General features: G+C 35.8%; 1 protein-coding gene across 3 annotated transcripts; it reads left to right on the forward strand.

The window, feature by feature from the left end:
* The first annotated feature begins 6,816 nt into the window (after positions 1–6,816).
* LOC139973835 (deoxyribonuclease TATDN1-like) lies at positions 6,817–25,942 on the forward strand. Of its 3 annotated transcripts, none has more exons than XM_071980711.1 (13): positions 6,817–7,117; positions 10,258–10,278; positions 11,108–11,152; positions 11,981–12,030; positions 12,535–12,598; positions 14,200–14,349; positions 15,791–15,833; positions 16,248–16,333; positions 19,722–19,762; positions 21,055–21,131; positions 22,609–22,679; positions 23,799–23,931; positions 25,379–25,942. In XM_071980711.1, exons 1-13 carry the CDS (start codon positions 7,081–7,083, stop codon positions 25,479–25,481), a joined length of 921 nt encoding a protein of 306 aa, XP_071836812.1. In that variant the 5' UTR covers positions 6,817–7,080; the 3' UTR covers positions 25,482–25,942. The 3 variants fall into 3 exon arrangements, with proteins under 3 accessions (XP_071836812.1, XP_071836813.1, XP_071836811.1); XM_071980710.1 differs by lacking the exon at positions 6,817–7,117 and adding an exon at positions 7,162–7,290 and having other exon boundaries at positions 25,379–25,940; XM_071980712.1 differs by lacking the exons at positions 6,817–7,117; positions 22,609–22,679; positions 23,799–23,931; positions 25,379–25,942 and adding exons at positions 7,159–7,290; positions 22,159–22,330.
* Positions 25,943–26,521: the final 579 nt, after the last annotated feature.

Genomic DNA, 26,521 nt, shown 5'->3' on the forward strand with positions numbered 1-26,521 from the left:
TAACCCTTCACATGTTATTCTATACAGATCACATGTCTCTTTGAGTCATTTAGAACCGTTCACATGTTATTCTTTACAGACAACATGTCACTTTCAGTCTTTTATAACCCTTCCCATGTTATTTTATACTGATCACATGTCACTAAATTTCAGTCTTTTATAACCCTTCCCATGTTATTCTATACTGATCACATGTCTCTTTGAGTCATTTATAACCCTTCCCATGTTATTCTATACAGATCACATATCTCATTTAGTCATTCATAACCCTTCCCATGTTATTCTACACAGATCACATATTTCATTTAGTCATTTATAACCCTTCACATGTTATTTTATATAGATCACATGTCTTTTTGAGTCATTTAGACCCGTTCACATGTTATTTAATATAGATCACATGTCTCTTCCAGTCATTTATAACCTTTCCAGTGTTATTCTATACATATCACATGTCTCTTTGAGTCATTTAGAACCCTTCACATGTTATTCTTTACAGATCACATGTCAATTTAGTGTGAAAGGTAATAAATATATAAATATGTAAATAGTTTTTGATGGCAAGGCTTAATTAACACAAGATTTATGCATTTTGGACAATCATGTATGAAATATGCTTAGATGCTGTTTCAAAATAATGATACGTCCGTAAGTATAACATCACGCAGTGGCGTACGAAGCGGGGGGGGGGGGTGCGGTTCGTCCCGGATACCAGTCAGTGGGTGCCATGCCACAGCCTCCAAAATGAATATTGAACCAAAAACAGAAAAAATCAGAAACATTCACTTAAGAATGAGAATTCCTGACATAAAATCAGATCAAAGCTTTGGCAAAGATAGCACCATTTTGCATCTAAGCCACCTTACATAAACAAATATTTCTCAAAGGGGAGGGGGAACGCCCTTCCCTTAGACCCCTGCTTTGTTTGCACAGGCAAACAAAGGAAGGATCCGCCTGGGTACCAACTATTCTAGGTACGTCACTGATATCTGAGAATTTGTGAGCTAAAGGAACGATGTTATAAAGTAATGCAAAGAAATCATGAAACGTTTTCATTTCCTATTTATTATTTGATGTTAAATGTTTCAGTTCATCATATCGCAGAAAAGCCACACATCAAGCCCAATAAGCAGAAATCAGGAAACAAAGCCCCTGGCCCTGGGAATTATATATGGCATACAGAAAATTGAGGAAAATTGAAGCATTCAAAAACAGACAATTTCAAATACCAATACCTCGCAACCGCAATATGTAGGAGTTGCATGCATGCACATTTTACCAGATGATTCGAACTTCCATATTCTTTCAAGCAACGCAACTTTCTCACCATTACTAAATACACATTGTTAGTGTATTGATGACTGTCATTGGCTGAGGACAAGTGAGGAAGCAAAAACACTACCTAAAGGATTTGCGTGCAAGATTCGCTGTGCTTGCAACATATTGGTCCCCTCAACTCAATTGCTAGTTGCGTGTGCTCATGCGCACGTCACTGACATGAATATCGAATATATGCCTATTATATTTTATGTGCCTATATTATATTATATATGCCTATTACATATGCCTACTATAATATATGTCTATTATAATACAAATGTCTGTTATATAAAATATGCTTATAATATATACATATATATATATACATACACACACACATATATATACATATATATATATATATATATATATATATATATATATATATATATATATATATATATATATATATATATATATATATAAACATTGTTTATGACTTGGTTTGTAAAAGTGACCACAAAAATAAGCAATGGCATGGCTGACCATCTGTAACTTTCACTGGACATGACATCAGAATACTGTATCAGTGTATGTGTTAGTGTCGTTAACAAGTTAAGATAACGATTGGTACTGACAATTATTATTATTATCGATGATTACTGAGTGTCCGACTTGCAGCTTTCACTGGTCAGGTCTCGAGAATTATCAATTTTTTGGGACTAAAAATTAATCCAATAACTTTCTGTTGTTCATTTCGAGTAATGTAATTACCAGCTGCAGAACTCACTGGCAGAACCACCATTACTTTTATAATTCAGACGACAGAGGATAGTTGCACCTTCCTGGATTTCAAGGTGTGATAGGGGACCAAATGGAATATTTTTGCCACTGACTTGAGACTTGAGCCCACTCTTTTTTAATTTCCTCCTGTATTCCTTCAAGCCATCTGGGTTGTTCTGATTATTTAGCAGCAAAGTACTCAGTGGCGTAGGAAGGTACTTTTAAGTGGGGGGGCTGAAGACTGATGGCCGGCCTGGGGGAGGGGTCTAAGGGGAGGGGGTGTCCCCCTCCCCTTTGGAATTTTTTTTGCATTTCCAGGTGGCCTCAGATGCAATTTGGTGCAATATAGCACACTTCAACACCCACTCTATTTTGTATAGAATTTTGCATTTTCACTTGGCCTTAGATGCAATTTGGTGCTTCAAATGAGATTTTTTTCTCATTTGGAAATGAAAAAGGGGTTTTCTGACTTGCGGAGCGGGGGGGCGGAACGATACTTCCGCCCCCCCATATTTTTCACTGGGGGGGCTGGCGCCCCCCAGCCCCCCCGGTTCCTACGCCCTTGAAAGTACTACAATGATCAGCCATACTCCCAAGTTCTTCAACACCCGATGAATTCAAAGTTTCGTCTTTTCTTGCTGGCCATTATAAGAGTCAACAATTTGGTAACAGAAGTGAAAGTTTGTCGACAAAAGCCGAAGCTATGCCTCATATTACTGACTTGTGAATTGGGATACAATTTTTTTTACTTATTGACATGTCAGGTAGGCCTTATCGCACGATTGCGGTTAACCTACTGGTTTTCATTTGTACCTAAGGTACCCAGTTGTCGTTACGCATTGATTTAAGTTTGTTGTTTTCCATTTTGGTCACACCTATCGTGTATCGTTTAGTTTGAGAGATTAGTAGGCCTATCAAATTAGTTTCGAGCTGGTGAACATAGCTGTTCCTTAGGACATACTTGTAACAGTGCACTTGATAATTCTACTGTGATGTTTAACATTAGGCCTTTGTTGATTGGCTCACAGTTAATAGTGAGCCTATCGTATAAAGGCAGTGAGCGAATGAGCCACTCGCCGAAATGTCGAGCGTAATGCACTTTTTGCTCGCCAGTCGCAAACTTCTAGTCGCCATTGGCGAGTTAACGACCGTATTTGTCAAGGCCAGCCATATATATATATTGATTTATATTAATTATATATATATATATATATATATATATATATATATATATATATATATATATATATATATATATATATATATATATATATATATATATATATATATATATATATATATATATATTTGCGAACGAACCTTGTGATGAAGTTTTTTGCAGTCAACTGTTCAGTTAAATTAAAAGCTAACTGGACTATTTCGAGTAAGTAGAAATATTAAAATGATTGTTGTCGAGCAATTTCGGGAATTCCCGAGTTTGCCTTAAAAGAAGTACAGTTGCTTGTAAGTTAAACAAACTATATACTATTTACTATTTTTAGCCTGGTTTACATAACCGTTGAACGAACGAGTTTCAGTGGGCATTATACCTTTTCATTTATGGGCCAAGTCGTCATCAAACGCAAATAAAATGTATCATCTTGGCTGTCGGTTGCAAATGTATGACTCGATTGGAGGTCAAAAAGTAGTTTCGGAGGAGCAATGTCAAGATTCCCTAGCCAGTAGCGGCCGGACTAGATAAAGAGGAGTAGGGGAGGGGAGGGGGAGGTGTGATTGCCGGGGTGAACTGAAGAGAATAAAGCTTGACCCTGTGGACAAAATGAAGGCAAAAAGCAGAGCTGACCTGTGACGTAGAGAAATCGGTGAAAAAAAATAAACGTTCCAATAACAAAATATTGATGACTTTGAAGATGGCGGTGAAACACTAAGCTGCACCAACCCTTCGAGAACCCTATCGGATAGCCCGAGTATACGTCATAAGTCAATAATCCTGCATGTCCGAATATGTACTACTGTTTGATTAGATATATAATGATGGCTCTACATAGTCTATAAATATATTAGTGACGGAACCCAAGACAGGAAACTGAATTATCTGGTCACACGGACAGGACGGATAAGGATCGAGTCTCGGCATGCCATATGCATGAGGCCTATATGCGTAAAAGTCACGAGTCTTAAAGGAACCGTAACCTTTGGCCGTCTTGCTTCCTTGTATGTGTGTCACTATTCTGCTCATATAGTACTATTGACTTTGCGATTGTTATCAAGTCACCTTTACTTAATAATTGCATGATAATTAGAAATGACTATAAACTATAAACGGACGATTGTGATGTGGTCTGTTTGAAACAATAGCAAACGTAATTACCATGATAGTTCATAAGAATGGTTTATTGGTTTATCCAGTGTTTTGATGTCTTCTTAAGGACGGGCTTGATATTGGCTACGACCTCAGTACTCCCATAATCGGATAACAAAAGGTGAATGCAATTACTAGAATCGTTATTTATGAATGGATCAGTCAAAATCAACGAGGTACGAGTCAACAGTGGGATGTTAAAGTTAACTCTCGTGCAGTCCCTACTGCTATAGCACATACTATATAAACACACACAACAATAACGTTTTTTTATGACTTTGTATATATTGCATTGCCAGAATGACATTGTGTATCTGATGTGAGCCGATGTGCAAACAATAGACGAGCATTAATTAAGGAACCAACTAAATGGAATAGGTTAATACTTACACAATCTAATAATTAATATGTTACATATTTATGTACGTTTCTGGGGTACAGCCACTTAATTGTTTGTATAGGGCATAGTCTACACTGAGCCAAGGAACTAAATCTTAAGGATACATAGTAAATTAGTATACTTGATGTTGGCACACAAGTAGGTATAGGCCTAATGCTTATTTCCAAAGTTCAATTTAATTCAGGCTAACTTCAACGACTCCCAAGTAGCACGTTTCTCATGCAACAAGTGTTACCAACTCTCAATGAGCAACATCTATAGGATACCGTCTGCAGTGCTGCGAAACTCCATCATACTTGGAGCTATAGATGTAAAAACAAAATTGGGTCACGAAAATGTTTCGGTAGCTCGTGGGATTTATCCAGACATTTCGACCAAACCCAGGCATTTTTGACTCCAATGGTTCGCAGGGTGTGGTCTGTCGTTGTCCAGTCCACATTGAATCCCATGGGTCGTGGGCCTAATAGTGTGCTGTCCGTTGTTCTAGCTCAACAACATGTCTCTTTTTTATGGTCTCAACCCCACCCGGACGCCTCAATCTACTAGTACGGTACAAGTTCAAAATCAAACCAAAGTGACATGATACCACCATCATAATTGAGATTAATCTCTTTGCCGATCCCACTGTTGTGTAAGTTAACACCAGCAGCTGCTGGTGGTAACCTCCCCCTTCAAACCCCCAACCCGTCCACTGTACAGTTGGACACGTGTCCTCAGCTCGCGTACTCAATTCGTTTAACGTAAGTTCTCACACATAAACCGATTGTAAAAGACCGTTCATCATTTTTCGCATTGAACTACAAAGCACCGTCTTTCAAAGTTGATAGGATACAACCATATCTGTTCATCCCACGAATTATCCCTTGCAGGATCGAACAAGGCTATCACCAATGTATTTTAGCTCTATTCATTATATATGTCACCGCGATGCCAGTTTATTTAAGTAAGTAATATGATTTACCTGGACCCAAAATTTGAATGTACATGTACTAAATATCAGTTTGCAAATGTTTTGGTAAGTTATAGTAAAAATGTGTAATGTGCATGCACATTACATATTTATATTCCAATCCAGTTGATTTCTGTGTTTATATTTGGCGTGTGTCTTGCTCTCTGTATGGGTCTCCGTACCAGAACAGAGATAACAGAGATAACTGATCACGCTGGAAGTTACTCTCAATGCTAGTCCAGTTTTGTCCACTTATTTCCTATTTGATGGACATAACCCGCTTACATATATCTATTCCAGATATGCAGATAAAGATTTATCTGGCCATATAGAGCCAGATATAACTGGATTATTTGGATTTTCTTATATCAACCAGATAAAGTTGTATCTGGCCCAGATATGGATGGCTAAACATTTAGCCAGATACAATTTTATATGGGTCAGATATGGAAGCCATAAACTTCAACCATATAAAATTTTATATGGGCCATATAAAAGTTTATCTGGATTTTCTTTATATCAACCAGATAAAGTTTTATCTGGCCCAGATATGGATGCAATAAAATTTAACCTGATAAAATTTTATATGGGCCATATAAAAGTTTATCTGGATTTTCTTTATATCAACCAGATAAAGTTTTATCTGGCCAAGATATGGATGCAATAAAATTTAACCAGATAAAATTTTATATGGGCCATATAAAACTTTATTTTATATCAAGTTATATCTGCCCATCTTTTTGTCTGGCCAATATAAATTCCAGATCTGGAGCAGATCTGGCCCAGATTGAAATTCCAGATCTGGGTTTTTATATCTGGCCTAGATCTGGGATGTATACATAAGAAGCCCATTTGTTGCTAAGCCACCGCAACCAGATATATCGAATTTAAGCTGACATGGAGGGATCACTCTACGGTACGAAAACATACAAACCATAGGGTCATGTGACGTGCTCTCAGGTGCTACTCACATATTATTTAAACCGTTGTCAGTTCGAAGAAATAAGCTTTCCGTAGACAACAGAACGCCACAATAACGGGCTTAAGTTCTCATGGGTCGAACACGATAGGTTGCTCGATCCAATCCTTATAAGATCGGCTAAGATTAGTTTTAAGGTGTGTCGACAACACAGCTAGTTGACCTCTAACGTCACTTCCGTTTCAGATTCGCTGATAATATGAATCGTTTTAGTGGTAAATTGTGCAGCTTTTGGATGTGTTGGGATAGAGACGATGAAGATACCAGTTACTTTTAGATCATTGTGAAACCCAAATTCATAAAATCAAGTCAAGAAATGATGGAAACAAAGCACTCTGTGAGCTGTACCAAGTGTTTGAATCACCGATGTGCGCGAAACACTCAGAATGCAATACCAAGTGTTTGGCTTACGGTGGTGCAGCGGTAAGTGACACACTCAGAATGCAATACCAAGTGTTTGAATCACTGTGCCTTTGGTACGTACGTGAAACACTCAGAATACAATCTCCCCATTGACGTAGTTGGTCCAGGTAAATATATACACTGATTAGGAGACGAGATGACAGCCTGCTTGAGCAAGTCAGTGAGGTTTATAGGTAAACTCATATTTTCGATTCTACTACTTACATATTGGTTTCTGAATATTGTATTTTCACAGTTAAGTGAGTTATGAATAGCACGCTGACAGCTGGGCTCAAACTTGCAAGTCAATCACCGGTGGGCCAGACTGGTTCCACGATATTTCTTACCACACATGTACTCTGTCATACTGTATGTGATGTTCACGAACAGTCATACTGCTAAGAGCCTCGGCTTAACAGTGTAGGCCTCATGCTGCTCGATGTGTTGTCCCATGCAATAGCATACCAGTTGAAGTTTACTGTGTGTAGCGTTGTTTTAAAACTGATGGCAATCACAACCCAATTCTGTGACCATACATATTACATAGCTTTCATACAATGTACAGTAGGGCAGGTCCAAGCTATTTGCACTGTGATGTACGGAACATTTCAGAGATTTAAATGTGTCTCGAGGTTACAACAAAGAAATATTCCAGAATCATTTTTGGTTTAAAGCTAACACTTTATTAAAAACAAATAAGAAATATTGACTGACATTACATTAATTGGGTCTTTATCAAAATGCAGCATGGCGTACGGGACGATCAAAAACTTTTTTTTTTTTATCGAAACACTCATTGAAGTTAGAAAAAACTCAGAAGGTAAAAGTGCAGCAATCATCTTATATCACTGATGTATAGCTAAATATTAAAGTACAATGTAGCATAATATCAACAAAAAGTATTATATAAGTGATTGTGGTACAGCACTTGACAACATGAGTGATAAACCTGCGACATACCGGTCATGTGAGGTAAGGGACAATATTTCCATACACAAATGGACTTTGAAAATTTACTTTATTGTTACTGGATGTTTACTTTAAAGTTGTTTCCTCATTATGAGCATGAATTTGGATATATTCCCAGAATGTCAGTGTTTGTTGTGTGCAATAATTTCATGATTTGTGGGTGAGGGATGGGATAGCGGCTCTAATTGGGAGGGTGTATGCACAAGTTAAAGACTGTAAGGCACAAAAAATATTCTAAATCTACGGATATATACTTTAAATACTGTATACATCCATATTTTAATGAATTGTAGCTCTAATGAAAAAATAGGTAGGTGCATACATGAAAGTAATAGATCCATCAGCAGAACAACTTGTACGTTCTCATATTCAGACAACCTCATGGTGAAACAATGTCCTTGGAACTACTGTATGTAGCTTCAGTCTGGAACATAATGAACTGTAGAAAAATAATTCTATCTATACAGTAATACACTGGTACAAAAACACATCAATAACACTGAAACTAACGCTTTAAAAAAGTTTCCTTAAGAAGCTCACAACAATGAGATGGAAAAACTTCCCAATTATCATCTGAACTACATAGTTACTGTACATCAACTATGGTGCAGAGTTAGCAGTGATATGACAGTTTACCATATTTAGTATTAAATCTGGATTCCACATCGTTTAATTTTCCTCATTTGTGTCAATGTTGAGGATTTAGATGCTGAAATGGGAGCATTACTGCCACCTACAGTTTGGTTCCTGGATACATCTGGATAGATTGATAATCAGTTGATAGTTTTTTTCTTATGATGTTTACCTAAGTTGGCTTTTCAGGCATACTATAATTAGACTTTGTAAGATTCTATGCATTACAGTCCAACACAAAATCAATTTAAACAGTGCACAATGTAGAACTTGCAGTATCCATTTAATGCATGAAACTATCAACTAGAAAAGGAAAATGTTTCCACCAGAAATCACTGTTGAAGCAACTGTCAATCTAATAGTGTTTGTCACATTTTGTCCCGTACGTCACCTTTTGTCCCGTACGTCACATTTTAAAATTTTATTATATACTACGCATAATTTTAAAAATATATTGGAAGGTTTTGTTTAGTAACGGCATAAATTAGAACTTTACAGAATATCTCAGAAAACATTGTTTTTTATCCCTATTAAAACCTAACAAACCTTCCGAGGTTGTGACGTACAAAACATTGGTTTTTTAATCTACTGTACCTAGTTACCATGACTAATTAATTCACAAAAGTAAACTGTTTTCAAAATTACTGGAAGACAGGGTGTCCAAGTTCTCACATAACAAATATTCAATTGAGTCATGCTGCTGGCTGGTACAGTAGATCAAATTTAAAAATGTCCCGTACATCACACTGATATTTTAATTATGCAAATTAGCAACCTGTAATTTATGGAATATGGAAAAGTTCCCCCCCCCCCAAAAAAAAAAAACAATTTGAAAACTTCATTTGCTTCAAAATGATACCATGTACTCACTATTCCAATGAAATTTGACTTCATGGGATAGAATATTTTGGACTTGCCCTGTCCTGACCCAACATACCTATACAATACCCAATGGACTGACTTAGATGAAGATGAACCTAGGCTTGTTGCTGAACATGAGAAACAGCTTTATGGCTCAGCAATGTGAACAGTGTGAAAATAACTAGGCTAGTACTTATATATTTCACATTGAAGTATACATTTACCTGGATATTGAGAATTAGTGGATAAAGAAGGCCTGCTTCGAGAATGCTTATTTACTGTAGTGGGCAAATGCTGTATGGAAAAACCACTCAAGAAAAGTACTGCCTTCATCCCCTTACAAACTTATTACAGTATATGCCTACAGAAGCTCAAAGAACAATGCTTGCAGCCTGTCCTCAGTTAAAACATGTTCATGCTTAGAATTTATCTTACAGATGATGAGGAGCCTCAAACACAGCTACAAACTGCTGCAAACTTCTGCAAGTCTAAAAGAAATAAAATGCTTGTGTTGTCTGAAGATTAAAATTTGAAATTTATAGCCATAAAATGCTGTGCAAGTATTTGGGTCAGGACAGTCTGCTTATCAGAGTCAAGAACAATTCTATGTCTGTAAAATTTAAAATTAATGTATAAGAAATGAAAAGTATAGTAATGTGTCGTCAGTTATCATAATATTGTTATTTTATATTCCATAGATATTGGTGCTAATCTTACAGGTGAGTTGGTGACAGTACATAATTACCTGCACATTGTACTAGGTACAAATGTGTAAATTATAGCAATTCTGCGATAGATTTACTTCACTCAATGTCTTTATTCCCTACCCCCTTCCCTTAATCCTCTCTTTGTCCCTCCACTGTTTATCTCCTACCTCTCCACTTCTCCTGTTGGTTTTTTTCTTTTGTCTCTCCATCCCTTGTCTACTAATCCCCTTACATCTATCTTTTTGTGTTCACCATGCTCATTAACCTGTCTGTATTCTGTGTGTGTTTTTGTCCCTTCTGTTACTGTTACTTGTCATTTAGCCTTTGAAAAAGATCCTGCTAGGATCGAAACGTCAGGCCAACTTACTTTTACACACTCAATATCTTGATGTTATGTGGTCCAGTTTTGCTTTATGTGGTCCAGTTTTGCTTTATGTGGTCCAGTTTTGCTTTATGTGGTCCAGTTTTGCTTTATGTGGTCCAGTTTTGCTTTATGTGGTCCAGTTTTGCTTTATGTGGTCCAGGTTTTGCTTTATGCAGGGCCAGCCTTTGTGTCATAGTTTGGTTTTCTCTGGAATACCAAGTTGTCCTCATGCTGCTTCTCATAAATGATGATTTCTTTCTTCAATTCAAATTTCAATTAAAGCAGTCGTAGTGTATGTTTGGCCTTGCAAGAAGAAGGCACAGTAAACAAGTCACTAAATTTCTAAGCAGATGAACTGTCATTGCTTGGTGTGACTGTGTCCTAGCAACCAAAGAGTTTCAAACTTTCAAGTTTGTTTTTGTAGCCATTTTCCCTGTCATAAACATATTAAATCACTAATGGATGATTTCTTTTCAGATAAGGTGTTTAGGGGCTTGTATCATGGATCACAGAAGCATCAAGGTAACTCGATCACTGATTGAATAATCCCAGATTTAAAGTTTTTAGATTGTTGAACACCATCACCTTGCAGTTACAGCACAACTAATACCTTTCCCCAAATTTCCCCATTTTTCAGAATTGTTGATATATTACAAATACTTTTTTCCCCACCTCACCTTAGATTTTAATAAGTTTATAAGTGTGCTAAAGCTAAGTTACAGCACAACTAATACCTTTCCCCAAATTTCCCCATTTTTCAGAATTGTTGATATATTACAAATACTTTTTTCCCCACCTCACCTTAGATTTTAATAAGTTTATAAGTTTGCTAAAGTTTAGGACTTAAATATTTATCTTGTCATAATTTAATACCAAACAGAGAGTGACGTGATTAGTTGTGTCAACTTTGCCAGTTGGTTAGATTAAAATAGTGTATTCTTTCTCAGTTTGCATTTCTGGTCAGCTAATCTCCCTCACTTGTGTATTGTTGATATTCATGTGATTTCTCTGTCTCTTAGAATCAGGTTTTTTAAAAATTCATCACAATAATTGCAATAAAGGTTTCTATTGCTTTATCAATATATGTTATGAGAGAGATGAATGATGAATGAAGTCATACCATAAATTTTGTAATTTGATATCACCTCAAATGAGGTGATTATTATTGGAATCATTCAAACCTATTTCTGTTCTCTAGCAGATAGAGGGAATAATTGTCCAGTAAAGTTTAAGAGCTAATTGGCATTTGTAACAGAAACTCATTGAGAGGAAAGTTAAATGCAAGTGTGTAGAAACCTTGCACAATGACAATGCATGTAGTGAAAATACATTGAAACTATTATCTTTCAGATGACTTTCATGATGTCTTGGAGAGGGCATGTGATGTTGGTGTCCAAAAAGTAAATATTTCCCTACATATCCTATGATTACTGTACATGGTTGAGTGTAAATCTTGGAGTAGTGAACTGTGGTTGGTATTACATGTTGATCAGTTGCCGTTGTATTCCTTCATGAGTGTAATTATAATAGTAATGGAGCCTCTCTGCTCTGGTTATATTTTGACACTTTCAAGCAGACAGCTGTTACATTGAAGTCTTGAATTTTATCATGCTGTCTACACTTTGAATACATTTTTTGTAGGAATTAAAATAACTATCCCGGGATGGGAGCTCCAGTTCATCATCATATGGAGTCTCACTGTCATGTATCTGGAGATGTGTAAGGAAATAGTTCATTTTGTCCTCTTTGGTGAGTGGAGGGGTGGGGGGGGGGAGAACATTTCTCTAAATCTTCTGCTCCCATGTACCACACCAAGCAGTAATAATTATTCATATTAAGTATTGCTGGAATACATGTCATTTTGGGAAGTCTATGAATTGTCTGACGTTATATTTCTCATCTAGGTTTTCATAACAGGAGGCAGTCTTACAGATAGCAAAGCAGCTTTAGAACTTGCTAATACAAATGGTAAGATGGAAACAGAATTTAAATGATTGGATTTGGAATATCTGGCCAAAATTGACAGATTCACCTGAGAGCTTTGAACATGACACATGTTAACATTATTGAAAGAGTTCTCAGTATTAGTTTCATGTTTTTGATTGAAAAATCTGATATTAAGGGCAAGACATGAACTCTCAAAGCCAGAGGAAAAGAACACAGATTTTTGTAACAAATTTATTTAAAGGCAAAATGGAGGTTTGAACTAACTATCAGATAGCCTTATGTAAGAAACCACATAGTGTAGGGAGCTATATTTTGTGTGATGTTATTATGTAATTATTCTGATTGAGTTTTATCCAAATATGAGAGAGCCAGCTAGGAACCGTGCAGATATCCTCAAAACAAAATTTACACTGTGTGAAGTATTCCATGTACAGTATTGTCCCTTGTGCACCTTGTAGATAAAGACTGCATCAGCAAAATATTGGACACATGTGAAACTTTGATCAAAGTATAAATATCTTAGTTCTGCCCACAAGCCCACAATTTAACATTCTGATGAAGGGACCATTTTCCAAAACACTCTGTGGCACTAACTTTGAAGTCTAGTGGTTCCATCATTTGTGAATTCATGTAGCCATCATTGGTAATAGCCTTATGGCCAGATAATAATCAGTTGATGGTTTGAGATATTGTATGACCAGGGCTCTCGAAAATTTGCAAATATAATTTATGGAAGTGAAAGTTTGCTTTTTAGATGCATTTAGCTTTAAAAAGGAGATACTTGTTGCTGGTTTGACATTAGAATGTTTGACAAAGAATAACGCAACAAAATTGTTGTGAGGTTTGTTAACTTATTGTAGTGAAGAGTTAGTAGTGTCAAAAGTTTGGAAGAATCACGTTGACAACAATTTCAGTGAAATCTGTGCAACAGTTTTTGGAGGGCTGTAGCATCTGGACAACTTAAGATAATACAGAGCAAACTCTTTATGTGATTACATTATACATGTGTATAATGGAGCTGTTTGGTGAAGTTTCAACAAAGTCTGGGGTGGTCATAGGGCAATCACTTGTTAAATTGACACTTCAAACTGCTGTTTGAAATTCTGTCCCTCACACAGAAATTCTGTTCCTTGAAAAAATTTCACAATGCTGGCCACCCCCATAATTTTTTTTTTCTTTACTGTAAGTCGTAGGTGTTAATGGTATAACTTGTGTATACCTTGGAGAGTTCCATGTATATCACAGCAATTTTTCCATCTGAAAATTAAAATTTCATTTCTCAAAAAGCAAGGAACAGAATTTTGACCCAACAATTTATATTTTTCAATTTTTAGAAACCATTTTGTGGAACTTTTATTGTATTCTTAATTTATGCCTTAAAGCATGAGTGTGAATATAAAACTTGATCAACCTTTTTGTCTAAAAGTTGGGAGGGTAATAAAACTGAGACTAATTAAACTAGCACGTTGCAGCCGACTACATCGTAATTTGTAGCGACTGGTTGACTCTGTAAATGTTTACTTTTGTTAATCATTGTAAATAGATATTTTTTGTCTGATAAGAATAACTGGTAAAGGCTCTTTGTAAGTAGCTTTAAAACATTGATTTGATCATTTCTACAGGTTTGCTGTTCAGCACTGTTGGTTGTCATCCGACAAGATGCTCAGAGTTTGATAAATATTCACAAGGACCAGATGCTTACATATCTGCTTTGAAGGACCTTATTAACAGTAACAAAGAAAAAGTTGTTGCTGTGGGTGAAATTGGTCTTGGTGAGTGTATATTTAATGAGAGCTGCAAACATCTATTAACAACAAGAAGAGAAGGTATAATACAAACATATGTTGATTATTCAATGTTGCACTTGTATATCTGTAGAATACCAATATCCCTTCTTGATGTATCATGCTTTCCAATTGTTTACAATGTTTACCTTTTCTGAGTCTAATGATATCGATTAAATTCATCTTATACCGCATTGTAGGTATCTATATAAATATAATAGTTATCTATATACTAGGTATATATATATATATTAGGTATCTATATGTAATATTTATCTATATGAAGTAGTTATCTACATATGGTAGATATCTATAATAGTAGTTATCTATATATACTAGGTATATATATATATATTAGGTATCTATATGAAGTAGTTATCTATATATGGTAGGTATCTATAATAGTAGTTATCTATATATACTAGGTATCTATATATAGTAGGTATCTATATATAGTTGGTATCTATATATACTAGGTATCTATATATAGTAGGTATCTATATATAGTTGGTATCTATATATAGTAGGTATCTATATATAGTAGTTATCTATATATAGTAGTTATCTATATATAGTAAGTATATATATAGTTGGTATCTATATAGTAGGTATATATATATATTAGGTATCTATATATAATAGTTACCTATATGAAGTAGTTATCTACATATGGTAGGTATCTATATATAGTAGTTATCTATATACTAGGAATCTATATATATATATATAGTAGGTATCCTTATAAACTAGGAATATATATTTATATAGTATGGTATCTATACATAGTAGGTATCTAAATGGTATCTACATAAAGTTGGTATCTATATATAGTAGGTATCTATACGTAGTAGACCGATAGTAGGTATCTATAGATAGTAGGCATCTATATATTGTAGGTATCTACATATTTTTACTTGAACAATTTTAAAATTGATCAATGTTTTTTTTCAATTGGACTTTTCTCATCCATGAAAAGTGAAAAGGCATTTTGTGTTGTTGTCGGACATGAACAAATCTGAGTGACAGATCAGGTACTAGTTTGCGTTAGATAGGTATGCTGTTTATGACCTCCTGGATGTCACACAAACCCTCAATCCAAACCAGTCATGATCTCAAAGTAGTGGTTTGCCATCAATTCATAAAGAAACACTGTCAATATTCATGATTTCAAGCAGTACTTCATGAGATTCTGTAATAGCTTGTGAAATTTAATTCTTAATTGATTATATGATTATGATTAATCGTGCAGCCAAACTATTAGAATAAACTTAGATGGCTCAGTAAAATGTACAGTAGCATGATCCAGTGATATGGCTGAATAGTGATGTAATATTCATGGGGTTTTCATGTTTTCAGGTTTCATGTCTGTTTCATGCTATTTTGTTTTCCATTCTCAATCTTCTGTTGAACTGGCTTGTTTTCTTTTCAGATTACGACAGACTTCATTTTTGTCCCAAGGAAGAACAACTCAAGTAAGTGTTAATGTATTTTAAGAGACAAAGTAGCATGTCTGTTTCCTTCATCATCCTCTTCCCATTCTCATCCCAGTCCTCTTCCCTCTCCTCCATCACATTCCTCACCCCTCTCCTCCACAACAGTCCTCCCCCTCCTCCTCCATCCCAGTCATCATCCCTCCTCCTCCATCCCAGTCCTCATCCCTCTTCTCCATCCCTCTCTTCCAACCCACTCCTCATTCCTCTCCTTCAACCCCATACACAGGTACACCTGGTTACTGCACTATTGCAGTATTGTTTTGAGGTTTCGTCCCTGATATGATGTTCTGTTTGATATGCTGTGTTATTTGACCTAGAGGAGTAGTGTGTAATATAATGTATAGCTTGAAGCATGACCTTGAAAGGCTTCACTTTCTAATCTCTCTTTGCCAGATACTTTGAGAAGCAATTGGATATAGTTGCAGACACCAATCTTCCAATGTTTCTTCACTGTAGGGCAGCTCATGCTGATTTTATAGGTTAGTTTTACATTTTTTTCTGTGAAAGCAAGTAGTGACCTTCTAACCAGGAACTATATACCTGATTCTGATTCTGTCCTATAATAAGAACAATGAAGACAATAGACTGAAGAATGCTAAACAACCTGTCTAAATGTCCTCTCTGATTCTGTCCTATAATGAAAGCAATGAAGACATTAGACTGAAGAATGCTAAACAACCTGTCTAAATATCCTCTCTGATTCTGTCCTATCATAAGAACAATGAAGACAATAGACTGAAGAATGCTAATCAACCAGTCTAAATGTCCTCTCTGATTCTGTCCTATCATAAGAACAATGAAGACAATAGACTGAAGAATGCTAATCAACCAGTCTAAATGTCCTCTCTGATTCTGTCCTATAATGAAAGCAATGAAGACATTAGACTGAAGAATGCCAAACAACCAGTCTAAATGTCCTCTCTGATTCTGTCCAACAGTAAGAACAATGAAGACAATAGACTGAAGAATGCTAATCAACCAGTCTAAATGTCCTCTCTGATTCTGTCCTATAATAAGAACAATGAAGACAATAGACTGAAGAATGCTAAACAACCTGTCTAAATGTCCTCTCTGATTCTGTCCTATAATAAGAACAATGGAGACAATAGACTGAAGAATGCTAAACAACCAGTCTAAATGTCCTCTCTGATTCTGTCCTATAATGAAAGCAATGAAGACATTAGACTAAAGAATGCTAAACAACCTGTCTAAATGTCCTCTCTGATTCTGTCCTATAATAAGAACAATGAAGACAATAGACTGAAGATTGCTAAACAACCTGTCTAAATGTCCTCTCTGATTCTGTCCTATAATAAGATCAATGAAGACAATAGACTGAAGAATGCTAAACAACCTGTCTAAATGTCCTCTTTGATTCTGTCCAACAGTGAGAACAATGAAGACAATAGACTGAAGAATGCTAAACAACCAGTCTAAATGTTCTCTCTGACTCTGTCCTATAATAAGAACAATGAAGACATTAGACTGAAGAATGCTAAACAACCAGCCTTAATGTCCTCTCTGATTCTGTCCTATAATGAGAACAATGAAGACATTAGACTGAAGAATGCTAAACAACCAGTCTAAATGTCCTCTCTGATTCTGTCCTATAATAAGAACAATGAAGACAATAGACTGAAGAATGCTAAACAACCAGTCTAAATGTCCTCTCTGATTCTGTCCTATAATAAGAACAATGAAGACAATAGACTGAAAAATGCTAAACAACCAGTCTAAATGTCCTCTTTGATTCTGTCCTATAATAAGAACAATGGAGACAATAGACTGAAGAATGCTAAACAACCAGTCTAAATGTCCTCTCTGATTCTGTCCTATAATAAGAACAATGAAGACAATCGACTGAAGAATGCTAAACAACCAGTCTAAATGTCCTCTCTGATTCTGTCCTATAATGAGAACAATGAAGACAATAGACTGAAGAATGCTAAACCACCAGTCTAAATGTCCTCTCTGATTCTGTCCTATAATAAGAACAATGGAGACAATAGACTGAAGAATGCTAAACCACCAGTCTAAATGTCCTCTCTGATTCTGTCCTATAATAAGAACAATGAAGACAGTAGACTGAAGAATGCTAAACAACCTGTCTAAATGTCCTCACTGATTCTGTCCTATAATGAAAGCAATGAAGACATTAGACTGAAGAATGCCAAACAACCAGTCTAAATGTCCTCTCTGATTCTGTCCAACAGTAAGAACAATGAAGACAATAGACTGAAGAATGCTAATCAACCAGTCTAAATGTCCTCTCTGATTCTGTCCTATAATAAGAACAATGAAGACAATAGACTGAAGAATGCTAAACAACCTGTCTAAATGTCCTCTCTGATTCTGTCCTATAATAAGAACAATGGAGACAATAGACTGAAGAATGCTAAACAACCAGTCTAAATGTCCTCTCTGATTCTGTCCTATAATGAAAGCAATGAAGACATTAGACTAAAGAATGCTAAACAACCTGTCTAAATGTCCTCTCTGATTCTGTCCTATAATAAGAACAATGAAGACAATAGACTGAAGATTGCTAAACAACCTGTCTAAATGTCCTCTCTGATTCTGTCCTATAATAAGATCAATGAAGACAATAGACTGAAGAATGCTAAACAACCTGTCTAAATGTCCTCTTTGATTCTGTCCAACAGTGAGAACAATGAAGACAATAGACTGAAGAATGCTAAACAACCAGTCTAAATGTTCTCTCTGACTCTGTCCTATAATAAGAACAATGAAGACATTAGACTGAAGAATGCTAAACAACCAGCCTTAATGTCCTCTCTGATTCTGTCCTATAATGAGAGCAATGAAGACATTAGACTGAAAAATGCTAAACAACCAGTCTAAATGTCCTCTCTGATTCTGTCCTATAATAAGAACAATGAAGACAATAGACTGAAGAATGCTAAACAACCAGTCTAAATGTCCTCTCTGATTCTGTCCTATAATAAGAACAATGAAGACAATAGACTGAAGAATGCTAAACAACCAGTCTAAATGTCCTCTTTGATTCTGTCCTATAATAAGAACAATGAAGACAATAGACTGAAGAATGCTAAACAACCAGTCTAAATGTCCTCTCTGATTCTGTCCTATCATAAGAACAATGAAGACAATAGACTGAAGAATGCTAAACAACCAGTCTAAATGTCCTCTCTGATTCTGTCCTATAATAAGAACAATGAAGACAATAGACTGAAGATTGCTAAACAACCTGTCTAAATGTCCTCTCTGATTCTGTCCTATAATAAGAACAATGAAGACAATAGACTGAAGATTGCTAAACAACCTGTCTAAATGTCCTCTCTGATTCTGTCCTATAATAAGATCAATGAAGACAATAGACTGAAGAATGCTAAACAACCTGTCTAAATGTCCTCTTTGATTCTGTCCAACAGTGAGAACAATGAAGACAATAGACTGAAGAATGCTAAACAACCAGTCTAAATGTTCTCTCTGACTCTGTCCTATAATAAGAACAATGAAGACATTAGACTGAAGAATGCTAAACAACCAGCCTTAATGTCCTCTCTGATTCTGTCCTATAATGAGAGCAATGAAGACATTAGACTGAAGAATGCTAAACAACCAGTCTAAATGTCCTCTCTGATTCTGTCCTATAATAAGAACAATGAAGACAATAGACTGAAGAATGCTAAACAACCAGTCTAAATGTCCTCTCTGATTCTGTCCTATAATAAGAACAATGAAGACAATAGACTGAAGAATGCTAAACAACCAGTCTAAATGTCCTCTCTGATTCTGTCCTATAATTAGAACAATGAAGACAATAGACTGAAGAATGCTAAATTGTTCTTGTTCAAGTAGCTTGTATTTCTTTCCTTTGTTCAGATATCATAAAGAGAAACAGAGACATGCTTTGTGGAGGAGTGGTAAGTCCCTTACTACTATTATAATTAATTAGTTGCTAATCTGACCCATGAGTGTAGTTAGAGCTTGTATAATGATGGAAGGTGTTGGTCAGTTACTTGATGATCACTTGAGTTCACATTCTGCTTCTTTGCAGAGTACATTAAAATATCTCCTGATGTGTCACTGCTCAGCTGAATGCAACACAGCAGGTCACTGTCATGTGACTCTCACACAGCATGAGACTGTCACACATGACATGCTACTGCTATGTGGTAGATGACTCATGTTGCTTGTATCACACAATGTGACTGTCACATGACACAGAACTGCTATGTGGTAGGTGACTCATGTTGCTTGTATCACATGGTGTGTGACTGCCACACGACACACAACTGCTATGTGCTAGGTGACTCATGTTGCTTGTATCACACAATGTGACTGTCACATGACACACAACTGCTATGTGCTAGGTGACTCATGGTGCTTGTATCACACAATGTGACTGTCACATGACACACAACTGCTGTGTGGTAGGTGACTCATGTTGCTTGTATCACATGTTGTGTGACTGTCACATGACACACAACTGCTATGTGCTAGGTGACTCATGGTGCTTGTATCACACAATGTGACTGTCACATGACACACAACTGCTGTGTGGTAGGTGACTCATGTTGCTTGTATCACATGTTGTGTGACTGTCACATGACACACAACTGCTGTGTGGTAGGTGACTCATGTTGCTTGTATCACATGTTGTGTGACTGTCACATGACACACAACTGCTATGTGCTAGGTGACTCATGTTGCTTGTATCACACAATGTGACTCACATGACACACAACTGCTGTGTGGTAGGTGTCTCATGTTGCTTGTATCACATGGTGTGTGACTGTCACATGACACACAACTGCTATGTGGTAGGCGACTCATGTTGCTTGTATCACATTGTGTGTGACTGTCACATGACACACAACTGCTATGTGTTAGGTGACTCATGTTGCTTTATCACATAGTGTGTGACTGTCACATGACACACAACTGCTATGTGGTAGGTGACTCATGTTGCTTGTGTCACACAATGTGACTCACATGACATGCAAATGCTATGTGCTAGGTGACTTGTGTTGCTTATAACACATGGTGTGTGACTGTCACAGAATATGTGACTGCTGTGAACAGAGGAATGCCATGAACCATGTGTAGAACAAATAAATGCTCGGATTTACTCAATCAGGAGCATTTTGTTTGCAATCCGTTTAAGAGCAATTTGTGCGAAAAGTTTTGATTGTTGATATCTGTTTCCAATAAGGTTCATTCCTTTGATGGATCTAAAGAAGAGGCAAAGATGATGTTAGAGCTTGGATTCTATATCGGCATCAATGGTTGGTGAGTATCTTGAAGGGAGAGGTTGTGGAGGCAGCATGTCATTCTGTCTTGTGGATATTGGATGAGGATTTATATTACAGTAGCCAGGTATGACTTGTGAGATTTCCTATACTTAAAGATGTTAAGTTATGATATTTAACTAACATCTGGTTAATCTTTATTATCTACTTGGAGAACTATCAAATACTTACAAAAACTAAATTAATAGCAGTTAAAAACTGTGTAAAACTGTTTTTGTTTCGATGGCTGCTTAACACCATAATATTAATAACATTAGATTGCCAGCACTTCTAAATCAGATTATCACTGTTGCTCACACCCTATGGTTAGTATAGGTTACTTCAGGCTGGAAGTTTGCTTTCTCAGAAGTTTTGGTCGTTATTTTGTTGAGGGATGTTTACACCGAAGGGTATGTTGTCATACCATACATGATCTGATTCGTTTGCTTTGAATTGGCTTAATCAGATAGCTGGGATCGGGATTAATCTTTCCCAGAGAAGATTTCTTTTTTGGCAACTGATATTCATCCATCAGTTATTTTACTATTTATGTTATGAATGAACTTCGATCAACACTTGACTTTTCACAAATTATAGTCAGACTTTTGTAATCTAGTCTATTTACAGCTAATAAATACCATTCTGATTAAGCCACCTTGTCAAAAGTAGAAAGCTGAGGGGACTGCAGCATCATGCAGCAAGGCTGCGTAAGACTTGGAATGCTTTACAGTTGCATACAATAGGCTCAGCTGCTCTGAGGATATTTGCTATTTATTTATCCTAGCTGAGCAGGATTTTGCAGCAGCTACAGCATTTCTTTTGTAAGACTTGGAAAGCCCTACAGTTGCAAACAACAGGCTCAGCTGCTCTGAGGATATTTGCTATTTATTTATCCTAGCTGAGCAGGATTTTTCAGCAGCTACAGCATTTCTTTTGACATGTTGCCTTACAGATGGTTTGTATTGCTCCATATTGTGTAATTACATTAATTACATATTACATTGATTACATTAATAACATATTTACAGCTCATTGAAGACACAAGAGAACCTTGATACAATGTGCAGTAATTACATTAATTACATATTACATCGATTACATTACTTACATATTTACAGCTCATTGAAGACACAAGAGAACCTTAATACAATGTGCAGTAATTACATTAATTACATATTACATTGATTACATTAATAACATATTTACAGCTCATTGAAGACACAAGAGAACCTTGATACAATGTGCAGTAATTACATTAATTACATATTACATTGATTACCTTACTTACATATTTACAGCTCATTGAAGACACAAGAGAACCTTAATACAATGTGCAGTAATTACATTAATTACATATTACATTGATTACATTAATAACATATTTACAGCTCATTGAAGACACAAGAGAACCTTGATACAATGTGCAGTAATTACATTAATTACATATTACATTGATTACCTTACTTACATATTTACAGCTCATTGAAGACACAAGAGAACCTTGATACAATGTGCAGTATCCCAGCTGACAGGCTGATGATAGAAACAGGTAAGGTATGCTTGTTTGGGCCACGATTCTTATTGGTGAGTAATCTCTTCAATACTCAATGCAGGGAACAGGAAGAGAGGGGATAGGACATCCTGCATGTTATGATTGGATGGGTACGATGAGGAGGAGAGAGGACAGGGTATCCTACATGTTACGATTGGATGGGTACAATTAATAGGAGAGAGCACAGGGTATCCTGCATGTTATGATTGGATGGGTACAATTAATAGGAGAGAGGACAGGGTATCCTGCATGTTATGATTGGATGGGTACAATTAATAGGAGAGAGGACGGTATCCTGCATGTTATGATTGGATGGGTACAATGAGGAGGAGAGAGGACAGGGTATCCTGCATGTTATGATTGGATGGGTACAATTAATAGGAGAGAGGACAGGGTATCCTGCATGTTATGATTGGATGGGTACAATTAATAGGAGAGAGGACAGGGTATCCTGCATGTTATGATTGGATGGGTACAATTAATAGGAGAGAGGACAGGGTATCCTGCATGTTATGATTGGATGGGTACAATTAATAGGAGAGAGGACAGGGTATCCTGCATGTTATGATTGGATGGGTACAATTAATAGGATAGAGGACAGGGTATCCTGCATGTTATGATTGGATGGGTACAATTAATAGGATAGAGGACAGGGTATCCTGCATGTTATGATTGGATGGGTACAATTAATAGGAGAGAGGACAGGGTATCCTGCATGTTATGATTGGATTGGTACAATGAGGAGGAGAGGAGAGAGGACATTGTATCCTGTTATGATTGGATGGGTACATTAAGGAGGAGAGAGGAGAGGACATCCTGTTATGATTGGATGGTTACATTGAAGAGGAGAGAGGATAGGACATCCTGCATGTTATGATTGGATGGGTACAATGAGGAGGAGAGAGGATAGGATATGCTTCATGCTATGATTTGGAGTACCACTTCAGATCAAGACACTGGGTTGCTGATACTGTTTTAGGAATTCTCTGTGATTCAGGAAAATCATTTTTCTTAACTGATAGAGGATGGTTGGTGAATGTTACAAAGGTTAATCAAATGTGGTGACATTTTATCTGTAATTTTTCCTAACTTCTCTTGTTTGTTATCATTCCTCAGATGCACCTTGGTGCGAAGTAAAAGCATCACACGCTGGTAGTAAGTTTGTGAAAACTTACTTTCCAACAAAGAAGAAAGAAAAGTGGGAAAAGAATCACTGTGTAAAGAGCAGGAATGAACCAGTTCATATAATGTGAGTATGTTGGCATGCTGTGTAAAGAGCAGGAATGAACCAGTTCATATAATGTGAGTATGTTCACATGCTGCATAAAGAGCAGGAATGAACCAGTTCATATAATGTGAGTATGTTGGCATGCTGTGTAAAGAGCAGGAATGAACCAGTTCATATAATGTGAGTATGTTCACATGCCTAAAGAGCAGGAATGAACCAGTTCATATAATGTGAGTATGTTGGCATGCTGTGTAAAGAGCAGGACTGAAGCAGTTCATATTATGTGAGTATCTTCACATGCTGTTTAAAGAGCAGGAATGAACCAGTTCATATAATGTGAGTATGTTCACATGCTGTGTAAAAAGCAGGACTGAAGCAGTTCATATTATGTGAGTATCTTCACATGCTGTTTAAAGAGCAGGAATGAACCAGTTCATATAATGTGAGTATGTTCATATGCTGTGTTAAGAGCAGGAATGAATCAGTTCATACAATGTGAGTATGTTCATATGGTTCAAAACATCAGGAACCAGTGTTAATTTGACCAGCTTGCATTGGAGCAACAAAACTAATGATATATGCTACACATAACCCATCAGTACAGGTTCTACACTATTCGTTACACACCAGAGAATCTTCAGTTGGAGTGGCTGGAATACTTAGTAGAACAGATCAACTCATCAAAGAGAAAATTTGTTTGGAAATCAAAAAACTTGCATGGCTCCAATAAAATAATTCACAATTCTAACAATTTTCAAGGTCAGATGTTAATTGATGTCATCCTAAATGCACTGTAGCTGATATCAAATTTAAAGAAAATATTTTGTCAAAAGACATATTTAAGCAAAGAATTTATGACTTGACCTGAGCTGACAACTGAGGTAAATTTGATTTGGTCTTATTGGAGTGTTCCAGATATTTATCCAGGTAATTCTTTCAACAACTGGAAGAAAATGTAGTAAAATATTACGTGCAACAAATTTTCAATTCGATTTTTCATTTCTGCCTAAAGTCATTCTTTAGATTCTAGAGTTTCAAATGTCCAGAGAGAAACACATTTACTCTGTATTAACATCACAGCACTTGCAGATACAAAACATGAAACTTAAACCCATTTGATTCATTGCTTTCATTAACATTATCAACACATCAAAACATTCTGCAACTCTGTCTATCGAACAATGAGAATAGATCTACTCTTGGAAATTACTTAAATTACAGAATTATTTTATCCTATTTACTGTAGATATGATACCAAAACAATTAAAACTGACATATGAGATGTCCAGATGTAAGAATGTCAAGTTGCACAGCTGTGATGATTTTAGCAATTCCAACAAAAAAATGATTCAAAGTTAAAAATTAATAAGAAATTGTCCGATTGGTTATAATGATGGTTTATGAATTGTTTCAGAATGTTTTTGTTAAGTAACTAAGAGGACTGATTTTTAAACTTTCTCTTCTTCAGACAAGTACTGGAGGTCATGGCAGGAGCCAGAGGTGATGAACCAGAAGAATTAGCTAACACTATGTATGAAAACACAGAGCAATTGTTCTTTGGTAAGAGGTGACCCCCATCACCATGGAAACCAGGACTACGTCTCAAACTTGGGACTGTAGCTGATAATTAATCCTAATAACCCTCTGAAGACAAGATGTAATGTGATGAGCAGCCTTCACAGATTTAATCCCTCTGTGCAACAACATTGCAGTTTTCTGTATTTATTGATACAGGCAACAATTAAAATCAGGGGTGTCTGCCTCTCCAACAAGTCTGCCTCTCCTTACATAGTGAATTATTATATGTCCAGTGTATTACTATACAGTATACAGTGTCTTATTATACAGTGTATTACTCTATATTGTTTTATTATACAGTGTGTTATTATACAGTGAATTAGTATAGAGTGTGTTACTATACAATATATTACTATATAGTGTATTACTATATAGTGTATTACTATATAGTGTATTATTATACACTGTATTATTATACAGTGTGTTACTATACAGTGTGTTATTATACACTGTATTATTATACAGTGTGTTACTATACAGTGTGTTATTATACAGTGTATTATTATACAGTGTATTATTATATAGTGTATTATTATATAGTGTATTATTATATAGTGTATTATTATACAGTGTGTTATTATACAGTGTATTATTATACACTGTATTATTATACAGTGTGTTACTATACAGTGTGTTATTATACAGTGTATTATTATACAGTGTATTATTATACACTGTATTATTATACAGTGTGTTATTATACAGTGTGTTACTATACAGTGTGTTATTATACAGTGTATTATTATATAGTGTATTATTATATAGTGTATTATTATATAGTGTATTATTATACAGTGTGTTATTATACAGTGTATTATTATACACTGTATTATTATACAGTGTGTTACTATACAGTGTGTTACTATACAGTGTATTACTATACAGTGTATTATTATATAGTGTATTATTATACAGTGTATTATTATACAGTGTATTATTATACAGTGTATTATTATACAGTGTGTTACTATACAGTGTGTTATTATACAGTGTGTTATTATACAGTGTATTATTATACAGTGTATTATTATAT

The sequence above is a fragment of the Apostichopus japonicus genome, chromosome 9 (assembly GCF_037975245.1).
Source record: "Apostichopus japonicus isolate 1M-3 chromosome 9, ASM3797524v1, whole genome shotgun sequence".
In the NCBI taxonomy this organism is placed as follows: domain Eukaryota; kingdom Metazoa; phylum Echinodermata; class Holothuroidea; order Aspidochirotida; family Stichopodidae; genus Apostichopus; species Apostichopus japonicus.